Source organism: Gopherus flavomarginatus, chromosome 3 (assembly GCF_025201925.1).
Source record: "Gopherus flavomarginatus isolate rGopFla2 chromosome 3, rGopFla2.mat.asm, whole genome shotgun sequence".
In the NCBI taxonomy this organism is placed as follows: domain Eukaryota; kingdom Metazoa; phylum Chordata; order Testudines; family Testudinidae; genus Gopherus; species Gopherus flavomarginatus.
In genome coordinates, this window is record NC_066619.1 from 168643526 (window position 1) to 168657049 (window position 13524).

Here is a 13524-nt window from a genome sequence, read left to right on the forward strand (position 1 = left end):
ATCCTGTCTCAAATGCCCCACACAGAACCCTCCGAACCCATACCTGGATCCCCCCACACACTAAGCCCTCCACACTTGGATCCTGCCTTGCTGAGCCTGCCTGCCCACACCTGGTGCATATGGCACTGAGGGGCAGGGCTCTGGAGTGTTTCTGGCAGGCCCAGTCCTTGCGCTGTGTCAGGGTTGTGTGCAGCCTCACCGCTGAGTCCATGTCCCAGGCACAGGACAGGAACTGCACAGTGATCTACCACCTCTGTGCAGCCAGTGGCCTCCCCAGTGCCATACTGGAGCCTCCACATTGATTTGACAAATAAAATTTGAAGAATTTTAAAATATTTCACGCAGAATTTTTAAGTTTTTGGTGCAGACATTTTTATTTTTTGGCACAGAATGCCATCAGGAGTACTACTGCTTCTAAGACATCAGCACCACTACCTACTAAATGGTCTGATTCTATTGCTTGTCCCAGATCCTACACATCCTGGCTTCAGCTCTGTAAATTAGTTATCTGAATACAACTGAAAAGGAGTTATGGTTAAAAGGGACTGTGACAAAAAAGTTGAAAACCCTTCTAGTCACCACTTCTGTGTTTAAGGGTTAAAAGAGACTCATCATATCACTTTCCAGTGATTGGGAGGGGTGGGATCCCCCTCAATACTATTTATCAATCTGGAATGAGAGAGGACTCTCTCTTCCTGTAGCATTCTCCAGTGAACAAAAGGAGCTCTTTCAGAATCCTAGGTAAATTAAAAAAAAAACAACAATCAGGAAACCTCATCCAACTGACAGCACACTTCCTTCATCTCTGCCTTACTCCAGCCTATGGAGCTGGAATAACCTCCCATTCTTGTCCTTCTTTTTCCTGTCCTCCTTCCTGCTCTGATTCCTTAATCCTGTTAAGAAGTCACTAGAGGGAAATAAAGAACAGGATTCAAAGGGCAGAGAGCTTAACTTCATGCATCTGGGACTGCAGCCAAAGAAAAAAGTAGGCGATAGTGGAGGAGTCCATCTTACATTTGGGGTCTTTTGTTATTCTTCACCTCTATTTCCCTGGTAGATGGCTTTATAATGCTTGTAGTCTGAAATGTTCCTCAGGATGAGAGAAAAGAGGGATTAATCACACAGAGTCTTACATACAATGTTTTCTGATATCTATTTACAAAGACTACCAGGTTAGTAAAATGTTGCCAATCTTCATCATGTCCCTTTAAGTTCAACATGGGGGGGAGGGAGAAATCACACGGCATTCTTTTATTGCATCACATATTGTACTACATTAAACCTACTTTCCTCTGGTCCTCCTCATTTATATGCTTCAGGAATATGCAATTACAAATGAGAAGAAAGCTAACAAAAAGAGCACTCATTTAATGCACATTTTCACACACCTGCCCTCCAGTGATTCCAGCATTGTTTTTACATCTCACTGCTACCACGGGCTACTTTTTGAAGTTCCATTTCTTTGTAATGTATCAATTTAATTTTTGATCAGCGTGCTTTGAAAGCAAATATTACAGGCCAGGACTAACCTTTACAAGCAGCTTCACAGACACCCTGTAACCTAAAATTTTATATATTATGCTACACAGAGAATAAAATACTAGAGCTGGTCAAAATGTACTCAATTAATGTTCACATTTTTCATCCAAAATATATTCAATGAATACCACTTCAGTTCTACTTCTGATCAATTGTTATACGAGACTACACAAAACAAAATCCCCCTCAAAACAGCAGATAAATATAAAATGCACATTATCCCTGTCTAAATTTAGTCCAGACAGAATTACTAAAAATCTCAAACTGAAAAGGTAACAATATCCAAACAGAAAAGAACTAGTTCTACAATCATTTAGAAACAGCACTATGTATGACCGAGATTCAAGCAAAAGTCTATAAACATGCTGTGGTTTCTCATCAGCTATCATTTCTGGATCCTAGTAAACCAAATCCAAGCAAGTGTTCACTTTGGAGTTGCCATGGTAATTTTTTTAAGTTATCAGCTGCTCTTTCTTTCTTCTCTAATTGCTCTGAGAGAGCTCTAATATAACCTCTTTTTCTAGGAAGAAAATGGTTGCTTTTGAACATGACAGAATGCTTTTCCTCTTTATTGTTAACCTGACTGAACAGCACTATAAGCCAAAATTCAACACACTGGTGTTTATGATGTTATCTGTTGCGATCTGCATTTACAAATGCTGTTGAACAGCCAAACTCCCTTTTCAGAATCAGAAAGACCAACTGATATTTGGACCAATTAAAAATTGCTTCCATCTTGGTCTAATTATTCCATTCTCCCATGTATGCCCTAAGTTTGCAGCCTAAGGTGTTCCTAACTTGCATTTTTCAGCTTTTACAGTCAGGTCTTCATGTTGATTGTGTCCTTTATGAATCATAAGCGGTTGCCCCAGTTTGGCTTTCCAAGCTCTGGGAGTAGGGCAGCACCAGTGGTAATCTCAGGACTGGTTTTCTCAGGTTTAACAGCAGTTAAAGCAAAAGTGAATTCACTCAGTCCCTCCAGCACTTTGCATACCATTCCCTGGAAAGTTGTACCTACATTGAGTGTGCAAAAGGATAGTTTAGGGATCTCAAACAACCTAGAAGGGTACTGAAGGCTGACACCACCAGTCAAAGATATTTGCTCATAAACTTTCTTCAAATCAATCCTAGAAACAAACTAGGCGAGTACTAACCTGTCTAATTAATTACCTGGTCTGGGTTCAACCTGCAGCATTTATAGAAACATGTGGGACAAGTCCTTTAAGCTATAAATAATATTAGAAATTCAGAACTTTCTGAAAGCCTGTATACACATATCCATTTCATGTTATCTATTTCTCTCTTAGTCTCCTGATCTATTATCTTGCCAGCTCCAAAGGTCACTCTCTCCAATGGGATCTATGTCCATCCCATTCTTGGCCAAGCCTACAGGCTCCGTGTGAATCAGTGCATGTGTGCAGCTGGGGGTATTACGATACTGAGACATGCTACAGAAAGAGAAGTGTTTTAAGTTTCTGGACTCTGAGTGACAGGTACTAGGAAAGCATTTCTTAGCCAGGAGAGGAAGATAGGATACATGTCTGGGATCAGACGGAAGCAAATACCAGAGGCGTGTCTGGGTTTGAGAGTGGGGAAAGGTATAAAATCATACCGGGAATGCTGTACTTCAGAGATGCAGAAGAAAGGAGAGATGCAATGGGTGCCTGGGGAAGGATGGAGTAGTATCAATTTTTAATGGCATCCTTCTTTTCTTGTGTGTGAGTGAGCATCCTAGTATTTTAATTGCTTTTCTGAATGTAGCTTCACATTAATTAAAACATTTTTTCCCTAGAACAGACATGGCCTGTGGAAGGGAATAGGAAACCCAAAAGGAGTTTCAGTATGTTTAGCAGTTTCATGACAGAGTACCATCTAATGAGCCCCACACTCAGTCAAGGTCTCTCCTTGTGCAGAAATTCAGAAGCATACCATGAAACTAACATTTGGGAAGGCCTAATATCTTCCAAAGTCCCTGGTCAGCACCATCCCTGGATTCTAAATAACTCAACAAAATATGGAGGCTCATTTGTCAGCTATATTAGTTAACATTTCTCCTCATTGTCAATGCAGGTACAAAGACCACTGGAGTTCATATCCTTCCCTGCAATGTTGTTGCTTACAAGTGCTGTAAGTAATGTTTCATGATCAACTCAGGAAACACACAAGTTACATACAATTTTTGCATCTTTAGTAATGTACTTTTATAAAAAAATCTTTCTACAGCCTTTTTATTTCCTTTATCAGCTTGAAAAGGTAGTAATTACCTGACTACATGTTCTAGCATTTTTTTTACCTTCTTTTCCAGTTTCTTTACATTCTGAAAAAATACTTCCTTTTTCAGGATATGACCTTCACCTTTTTTTTTTTTCTCAATAAAAAGACAAAAGCAGTCATCAACTTCATTTACCCTAACTTTGTATTCATGTCAGTAAAAGGCGCCAGTGATACCTTGGTCAGGCTGTTTGCTTCTGTTGTATACAGTCGGTGACCTATAAACATACCAACTAGTCAAACAAGCTTTAGAATTATGTACTGAATGCCCCAAGTAAACAATATAAGAAGGCAATGAAGTAAATTTGTAATTCAGAACTACTTTCCCCCTTTTGCAGGTATGTTGACATCCAGATTTGTCATAGCCCCGTTGCTCCTGTTGGCATCAGGGCCCACCATTCAGTCTACTGGTGACATCAAACCCACCTCTGACTGAATTCTCCTAGAAGCTTAAGAGTTTGCCTGTAAGCTCCTATATTTTCTCCTGTTTCTTTGACCCTCTCTTCCTCATCTACCCCTCTCCTCCGCAAAAAAAGGAAGATGGGCTAGCTACTTTAATTTTACCCTGATTATTGACGCATACTACATGTAATTTTAAAGTTGTTGGAACTTACTTTCACAATGTTATATATAGAAACTGCCAGTAACTGCTATAGCTGAATATCTAAAACTACACAGCAAATTATTTTTGCTAAGCCAAATGCAGCAATTACTAGTGCTACCTGTTAAGGAAAAAAGCACAAGTACAAATCATTACTGTTAATCCACAAACCAAATAATGGTATTATGGGAGAAAGCAGCAACTTTTTCTACGGTTTATTTTGACCCCTTCCATTTAAAAAAGGTTAGCAGATTGAAACTTAGAGACTGAAAATCCTCTATATAGCCATCAAATAAATATACCATGGACAATGTCAGTGCAAGCTCTCTCTTATTGCCCCATCATAGTGCCTCAAATAGGTTCATTAATTCTGTCTCCCAGCAATCCTTCGCTCTCTGTTGAGACTACCACCAAAGGTGCTGTTTATTGACAATTCTGGTGATGGTTTTGTGATGTGGATTCCTGCTCACTGGGAAATGTCTGGCCTCGGACAGTCAGTTCATTTCACACAGATGAATACAACTTTCAATTTATTACCAGTTTGGGCTTGATTTGCAGAAGCAACCCGAATGTGAAAGTCTCTATAAACTCATCATCAATACCATTATAAATTTATGATTTAATACTGGAATTTTTATTGAAACATTAATTTCAAAATTTGTCAGAACAACTTGAAAAACTCCGGAAACAGGTTTCAAAATAACAGCTAATGAAGGCGACAAAATAAAGTGGATCCTCATGTCAGCACTATGGCTAACATTCTTGAAAGACCGGGACCTCATTGAATTTTGCCTCTATGTTTTGTAGTTTATTGGATAGCCTGTGTTTGTCTGTTTTTGTTTTTTAATAAACCTTTAATATAAACTATTTCTATCCCAAGGTTATTATTCTGAGATTCCAGAACAAACACAGACTTTCTGGCTGTTTACTGACAATACATTTCTAGGACACCTTTAAAGAATTTCTTACTATTTATTCTACCTTTCTTTCATGTTTTGAAATTGTATTTGATACCTCAAACTTCCTTAAAACCCACAGACTCTTTGAATTATAGTTCTGTTTTCTCACAGTTTGTGAGGTAAGGTATCACGTCAAACAGAAACCTGGCAACCAGAATACAATGGCTAGCAACAGTGTGACAATTTGCAAAACATCAACTTAATGGCTAGGAAACCTGATTGTATCTGCAAGGATAAAAGGAGAGTGTACATAGGAACAGGCCCCTCCTTCCCCTGAGTGCCCTGTCGCCCAACCAGAGAGATGTGAGGTGATTAGCTCTTGCTCCCAAATCATTTATTTAAAGCTCAGCCAAGGGTTTCTCAGGCCTCTTGCACCAATCATGGAGACATAATTATGATAGGATCTAGGAATAGTATTTAGGAATTTAATATTAGGAATTTGTATGAATGTTAGTTTGTCGCAACTTGCAGCTGGGGTTCAGTGTGAATATAATGCCAAAAAGCCAGCAAACAGAAAACAAGAGACATGAGATTTCACTGATAAACCCTAGGTCTATAGGAAAAGTCCTGAAGTCCTTGCAGACTGGGGTCCCTCTTCGGTACCTTCTGACCTTGCCACAGGGTAAGGCAAGAGGATTTAGCCAAGCAAGTTGAACCCTTGGGTTAGGCAGTGGAGAGCTACCCTGAGATATGGGCTATATGAGAGATGCCCAGTAAACCCCACACTGAACTCAAGTGAATGACTGGTTTGTGAAGACAGGCAGATAGTGACCCTCTCCAATTTTAAAAAAAGATGCAGCTTGCTGCTTAAAATCCAACCCTGTCTGTCCTCATTAATTTGTGTCCCCTGATCTACGATTTATTATATAATAAGGCAGAGACGGATATACAAGCACTTTTGCAATGATTTCCGAGACTCAAATTACAAAGAATTTTTTTCACTGCAAGTTATTCACTGGAAGATGAGAATATATTTCTATTTTCCTAAGTAACTTTATCTTAATGAGCAAATATGTAGCATTCTCATACCCAATCAGTAGTAAGTCAACAGTTTGAAAAGCAAATCAAATCCGACTCATATGCCGTAAACAAGGTCTATATTTTTAAATGGGAACAAACGACTTTATATTAACAAGGTTCAAAGTCACCATGCAGAATGAAATATAAAGTAAGCATATGGTTTGTCCACTTATCAATTTGATCGGCTTTCTTAAAACGTAACACTCTGCTTTCTTCCCCAAACCTCAAGAAGAGCTCTGTGTAGCTCAAAAGCTTGTACCTTCCACCAACAGAAGTTTGTCCAATAAAAGATATTCCCTCACTTACCTTGTCTCTCTCATATCTTGGAAAAATCATAGCTACAGCAACACCACAAACAATTTTTTCTTAAAATGCAGTGATATTGGTTATTTCATTCCTTAAACAATTTCTATTTGACCAGCAAAATTAGTCATCAGATAGCCTCAGATTAATCCCCTCAGGGATGAAGAAGTGGCTTAATTCAATAAAGTAATTTTAACAGGCGTTGATTCTTTGCTTTCTATTTTACTTACCGGTGGCTAAATTGGAGGATTGGCATTAAGGCTCAGATTTGCATCCCATGGGACACGGGTGTCTAACTTCCCTAGGCTCCTTTGAAAATCCCAATCTAAAATCACTTGTCTCAAATGACTTAACACTAACATTTTGGAATGGTTCTCAAGAAAGAGAATAATATTTTAGCTGTTTTAGTTACAGTTTTATTAGGAAAGAAAGTAATAAACTTACCTGGTACATCTTTGTCAATGTTGTGTATATTTTTTCTAGGTGTGGCACTGAGAAAAGAGGTATGCTTTCTTTTAGCCAGTGTGGTTCTGGGAGGCATATAGTGGCTTTTATTATGTGATTTCTCAAATGATTTTTGAACCTCATAGGAGCCTGGTGGTGGAATTTCCTATAGTATTAAAGAAAATAAGAAAAGTGTCAACTGAAATAACCTAGAATTCAGTCAGTGTGGTAAGCCATTACAACACCTCTGTACCACAAATTGCAGAAAAGCACCACGTACTTAATTTAAAAAAACAAACAAACATTGTTTATCTTATGTCTGCTACAGATAGATTTCAATATCATAATACTAGTTTTATTGCAACACTAGGCCTTTAGTTTAATAAAAGGAATAATTTATTATGGGAGGAAAGCCAAAGCTTTATTAATCACACAAGTACAGAACAGGCATAAAATTGTTACAATTATTTATTAAATTCTCCCAAATGCCTGGAAGTATGTTAAGACACTGAGGTTCCACTACAGAGTCTACTAGAAAACTGTGCGGCACTTTGAGCTCAGGAAAGGAATAGCCAATGTCCTTTCAGAACTAGAGCTGGGCGAATTCCCCTCTCCCACCAAATATTAAATTGTATGTAACTAATTAAATAGTCATTGGATCAGGAACTTGAAGTTGAGTCTCCCATATTGCAGAAGAATACCCTAGGGTAATCAGGAGTGTGTCTATCTCAGTTTCTCCTGTTGAAGCTGTTCCACCCTGGGCCAGAGACAGCTATTGAGAATGATGCTACAGCCTGGTGGTTAGGGCACTCATCTAGGTAGTGAGAGACAAGTTTATGTCCTTACACCAATTATTCATTTTCTTTTTTTTATACACAGTGGAACAGCTTCCACAGGAGAGACTGAGAGACACTTACACCAGGATATCCCATAGCTCAGTGGTTAGGATGCTCCCTTAAAATGTGGGAGACCCAAATTAAAAGAATTGAACCTGGATCATAACTAGAGTAAACAGACAGACCAAACATAAGGATTCAATATGGAAATCCTGTAATATGGGAAACAGAGTGCTCATTCATATGACTGCTCCTCCTCCTCTTGAATAGGATTGACATGGGAGAGACTGGTAATCTATGTTCAATGGTACCTGCATCTACAAGCTTCAGGGGTGAAATCCTGGCCACATTGAAAGGAGTGGGAGGTTTGTCACTGACTCTGATGGAGTTAGGACTTCACCTCTGAAGTTTTTATCACTGGGGAAGCTATAGGCACAAACTGCTGCATTAGGTTAAAAATCTCCATTTCCCCAAAAGAACCTTTTTAATAGGCTCAGATGAAAGTGAAACTGAAAAAATATATCATTCAGATGCAGAATTTCCTGTAAATAGATAAACAATGTTTTTCTAAGGTTTCACTGATATATCAGCAACTCTTTAGGAATTCCAAAAAAACACAAAACTTGTATCTTTGATGATTTCATGTTTCTTTTTTTAAAACACATGCATGAATGTGAAGTACCTTACAGCAAAAAGTATTATAAAACAAGGATTGCTATATTTAAGCATGTGAATTCTTCCATTATTTCAACTGAAATTGTGATTATGCAAGATATATCATTTATTTTTGTTTGTTTCCATTTGCATCTCTCAAAACACTTTAGGCACAGTACTGAAGTTAAAAAACACAAGCGTTAGTCAATCACATGTCAAAAGGCATAGAAAGGCAATTAGCAAATTAGATATATTGTATATATCGTAAAATTAAGTTTGTTTTTTATCTACTGGGTAATTTTCAACATCTTACAAATCAGGAACAGTGACTGACAGTGCATCTTTTGCTTGGAAATAATCAACTATGCAAATTGCACTTTGAAGAATTCAATCTTTTTTGCCTCTGGTAATTTCTTTGCTTTATGTGAATGTTCTCAAATATCACCTTCTATCTATAATTATATCTAACACAATGTGGCAGGCCAAACAAAAAAAGGATCACATTCTTGGTGGGAGTTTTTTGTGTTTTTGTTGTTGTTTCTGGTAACAGAACTAATTTCCCAGGACACTGGCTTTCTTTCCCAGTCATTGTCTTAAATTGGCTTGGCCCCTCCTCAGACTAAACTAAGTCTTTCTTAAATTATACACAGTTGCATATAACAGAAAAAGCACACAAACAAGTGGGTTACTTGCCTGTTCTTCTATGAGAGATCAATGACTCTTACAGCTTTCCCCAGTTCTTTCCCCATTCTGTGGGAGAGGAGTTTTTTAAATACCCAGCCCCTGTTCCCAACAGACTTTGCTAGAGCCAGAGACTATGATCCTGTTTGCCATAGGAACTACAGCTCCCACTCTGCCATGCTCTCCTGGTCTAGTGAGAGAGAGGCTGTCTGGAAACACACAGCATCAGCTTAATTCCTTACTGCTATGAGGTGAGGGAAGATCAGATTCACCCTGCTCATAGGCCCTAAACCATTAGCAGAGTGGGTTTCTCCATAGCCCCAAAAGACCATTTCTTCTGCCTCACAAACTACATCACCAGTCCCTCAAGTAAGTTTTAGGAAAACTTTAAGAGGACAATACTAGCCTATGCAAAACTGTAAAGAGCAGGTACACTCAGTCACCCACATGTTCTGAGCACACATTTTAACATTTAGCTTAATTCAGACATACAACAACGAAAGCCCCCAATTTAAGATATATCTTTAAAATATTAATGATGCAACATCAACCAAGAGAGACAGAAAGGCAGTATACACCCATGCTACTTACATGCTGGAAGTTATCATCTTGAGTTCATACTCATTTGAGAGGACTCACCACATGCTAAAATCATGGAATGGGGAAAAAGTGGAAATAACTAGGATGTCCTAAGGCACCCAGCAGCACCACAGAATTCCAACTAAAACAAACCAATTTCTTGTCCAATCTACCACTGCAGTCACCCAGGATTATTGTTCTAGGTGACTTTAATGTCCACGTAGGCAAGGGCTCTTTTAGGTTGCCTTTGGATTTCATGGTCACCATAACAACCATGAATTTATCCCTGGCCCTCATGTATCCCTGGGCACACGTCTGTTTTTCATTTCAAGTTGAACTGGGTATAGAGTGTAATTTTTAAATATTCATTAGGATCAGATCATCACTAAATTGAGTTTGAGGTATAGTTTCATCTTTGTTTCCATCCAGATAGAGAACTTATTTCATTAGTTTAATCATGAAGACCGCAGGATCCAACTGATTTCAGATTTCTCCAGGGGAGAAGACCATGAAGATAGCAACCCAGTCCATTGCTAGTGTGATTGTTAATCAATAATCCTTCTAAGCATCCTATTATTTGTCATCACCTGTCATCATTCATGCATACAAAATCATCTGCAACTGACCAAAGATGTGCAGCCAAGTCAAACTGATATTTTTTTTAATTCAGTTCTGTGATGGTGGCAATGTGGAGGTGAAGAAAGTTTTCTCTTCACCACAGCATTTGCAAAATCACATCCAGCAAAAAACTGTCTCAAATGATTGGATACCCAGGTAAATCCTGATGGTCTCTTTTCAGAGACTCAACATTTCTCTTCCACAAGGAATTTTCCACTTCACTTACTTCTTCAGAATCAGGCACAGAAAAGATTTGAATCCACATCTCCTGAATGTGTTAGTCACCAGGCAAAACAGCCATTCTTCTTCTCATTCTCTGTGGCCCAAGGAATACAAAATGGAACTGTATCAAGAGAAGAGATTAAGAGGAGAATAGCCAATAGCCTGGTGGACAGGGCACCCACCTGACAGGAGAGAGAGCAGAGTTCAAGACTCTGCTCTAATGACTAATTAGATATTTATACGAAGTGAAAAGCTTCAACAGGAGAGACTGAGAGCAATGCATCTGAGAACAGCCTACAGTCTGGTGCAGAAGATGATCACCTGGGTGGGGAGAGATCCGAGTGCAAGCCCCTGCTTTAGAGTGGGGATTCAAATCTGGGTGCCACCCAGCCAAGTGCCCTAACCGCTGGGCTAAATGTTATTGTGGGTGGGGTGCACACATGCAAAGTTTTTTGAGCTGGCCCTGAAAAACCTTTTCCCAGCCCAAATTAATTGGTCAATTCACAATTTCAGATCAACTGAGGCTGAATTTTTTGGCAAATATACATTTTGTCTGAAAAATGTCACTCCGGTTTAGTTATTAGATCCTTATTCAAGAAGCTATCACTGCACACCAAAAGAAGGGTTCAGAAGTCAAATTTGGCACTGGTGATCATGGTAGTAGATAGAAAGCAGAAAGAAAAGGGAGTTTAAAAGCAGGAGAAACTGAAGGAAAAATAAGAGCATTATGAGTGGGAGAAAGCTGTAAATTAAGTCACATTTCTGGTAACTCACACGCCCAGTATCCAGGGGTAGAGATAATGGGGAAGAAAAGAGACAGACTGCCTCTCAAGAGAACCTTTAGGTGCTGTGCAGATTTTACCTTGCAGTGAGACCAGATTCTGCCACCTTTATATGTTGAATGGCATCTTTGTGAGTAATTCCACTGATTTCAATAAAGCTACCTCTGAAGTAAGCTGTTGCTCAACAGGAAAAAGGATATCAGAATATGACACAATGTGTGCAGTGAATGAAGCAAAGGGTCTTGCTAAATCCTGCTTCTTTCAAGCAGGATGGAGGGAAATGTACTTGACCTCTAGTCAACTAAAATGCATATGAGCAAAGATAGCCCGGATAGCCCTTCTATTCCAGCAAATGCAACTGCCCTGGATGGAAGCAAAGAATTCCTTCTGAAAAAAGTTCTTTGATGAGATCATAACTGTGACTGACATACCAAGACATCCCCTCCAGCAACTCCACACAGTCTAAAACAGTTTTGAAGACCAAATTATTTTCAATGACTATCACACTCTCTCTCTCTGTCTCTCTCACACACACACAGGCTAAAGAACCTTCAGAAGGAAATATCAATAAAACAATATAAAAGTAACAGAGACCAAAACTGGAACTAATTCATCCCTGGTCTCATTGAGAATTACATAAAGATTTAATTTGGCACTCTTTCTAGAGAGCTGTCTAATGAAAGTACATTTAATGTAGCTGTGCATTCAGGCACTGGTATGGAAAACTGGCTTTCTAGCAGTAACAATACTAATAAAGATTATTATTTTTCCAGTACATGTTCTTGACAGTTTACAGACCAAAGACAATAGTTCTGAATCTTTTGCATCAGTTTAAATCAGGCATAATTCCACTCAAATCAGTAGATTTACACCACTCTAAAACCAGTATAACTGAGATCAGATTTATATTTATTGTCTCTGCCCCCAAGAGTTTACAATCGAAGTTACAATATAACATGACGACGGTAGAAAAAAACAATGGGGATAGAAGGTGCAAGTGGGAAGGAAGGAAATGGACCAAAACACTCAACATTCCCCAAATGTCAAATCTTTAATGTTACTGAGTTTTCTTAAGTTATTAACAAAAATTGACATAGATTAAAACTATTAAAAATCAAACCTTTCTGCCACACTGAGGACCTTTAACTAAATAACAATATATTCAGAGATTAAGATTTACTAATAGCAAGAAATTCATTTTCACCTTCCTGATATTGCTTTCAGAGAGCTCCACTGTAGGACACTATTTAGCTGTGACCTCTTTGAGAAGGTGAGCTGAACAGCTCTGAGGCATTACTCTCCCCAAACCGGCATCAGCTCCTGATGCCATGTGGAGAGAACATGAACTGTGAAGGTGTATAACCAACTTCACGTAGCATCTCTACATATTTCAGATATGGGCACATTGCAGATGTATGTCATTAAAGTTGGCATAGGACACCAAGTCAGTCCAGCTCTGCAGATGCATGAACATTAACCAGTTCATAAAAAGATTGGTTCATAGTATTATACACTTAAGACAGCCTTTGAGACTAGATGTTTTGACCACAGAATATTCTCCAATGTCATATATTCTGTTCAACTTTCTGAATTTCTTATTTCAGTTTAAGTTGTAGCTAATTTCTTTTTTGACATCCAGTGTGCAAACTTACTTCCCCAGAACAATTATGAGGCTAGCCTTTGGGGAGTGTGGAGTGCAAGTGAGGTTGATAAAGCTCAACTAATATTTTTGTCAGCAATTTGGGATAAGGCCCAGTACCATCTTGCCTTTATGGAATATAATATAAAATGGCTTGGCCATCAAAGTCTGCAACTCCAAGACCCTCTTGCCAAGGTGATGGCCACAAAAAATAACATCTCTAATACTGAGAGCAAAATCCCAAAGCCCTACCTTAAGTTTAGTTAACTAACGTCCAGATTCAAAAGATATTTTTAAAAGTATTTTGCTAGGAAACTAAGTAAACCAAAGTTACCAGAGATAGCTTTGAAGACACCAGGACAGAAAAAAAAATGTA

General features: G+C 38.6%; 1 protein-coding gene across 9 annotated transcripts in view; it reads right to left on the minus strand.

The window, feature by feature from the left end:
* Positions 1 to 13524, minus strand: part of STPG2 (sperm tail PG-rich repeat containing 2) — a 446863-nt gene that overhangs the window by 269221 nt on the left and 164118 nt on the right. For all 9 annotated transcript variants that reach the window (XM_050944043.1, XM_050944044.1, XM_050944041.1 and 6 more), the window contains one exon: positions 7138 to 7303. In XM_050944043.1, coding sequence (XP_050800000.1) covers positions 7138 to 7303 — 166 coding nt within the window. The remainder of the gene's footprint in view (positions 1 to 7137; positions 7304 to 13524) is intronic.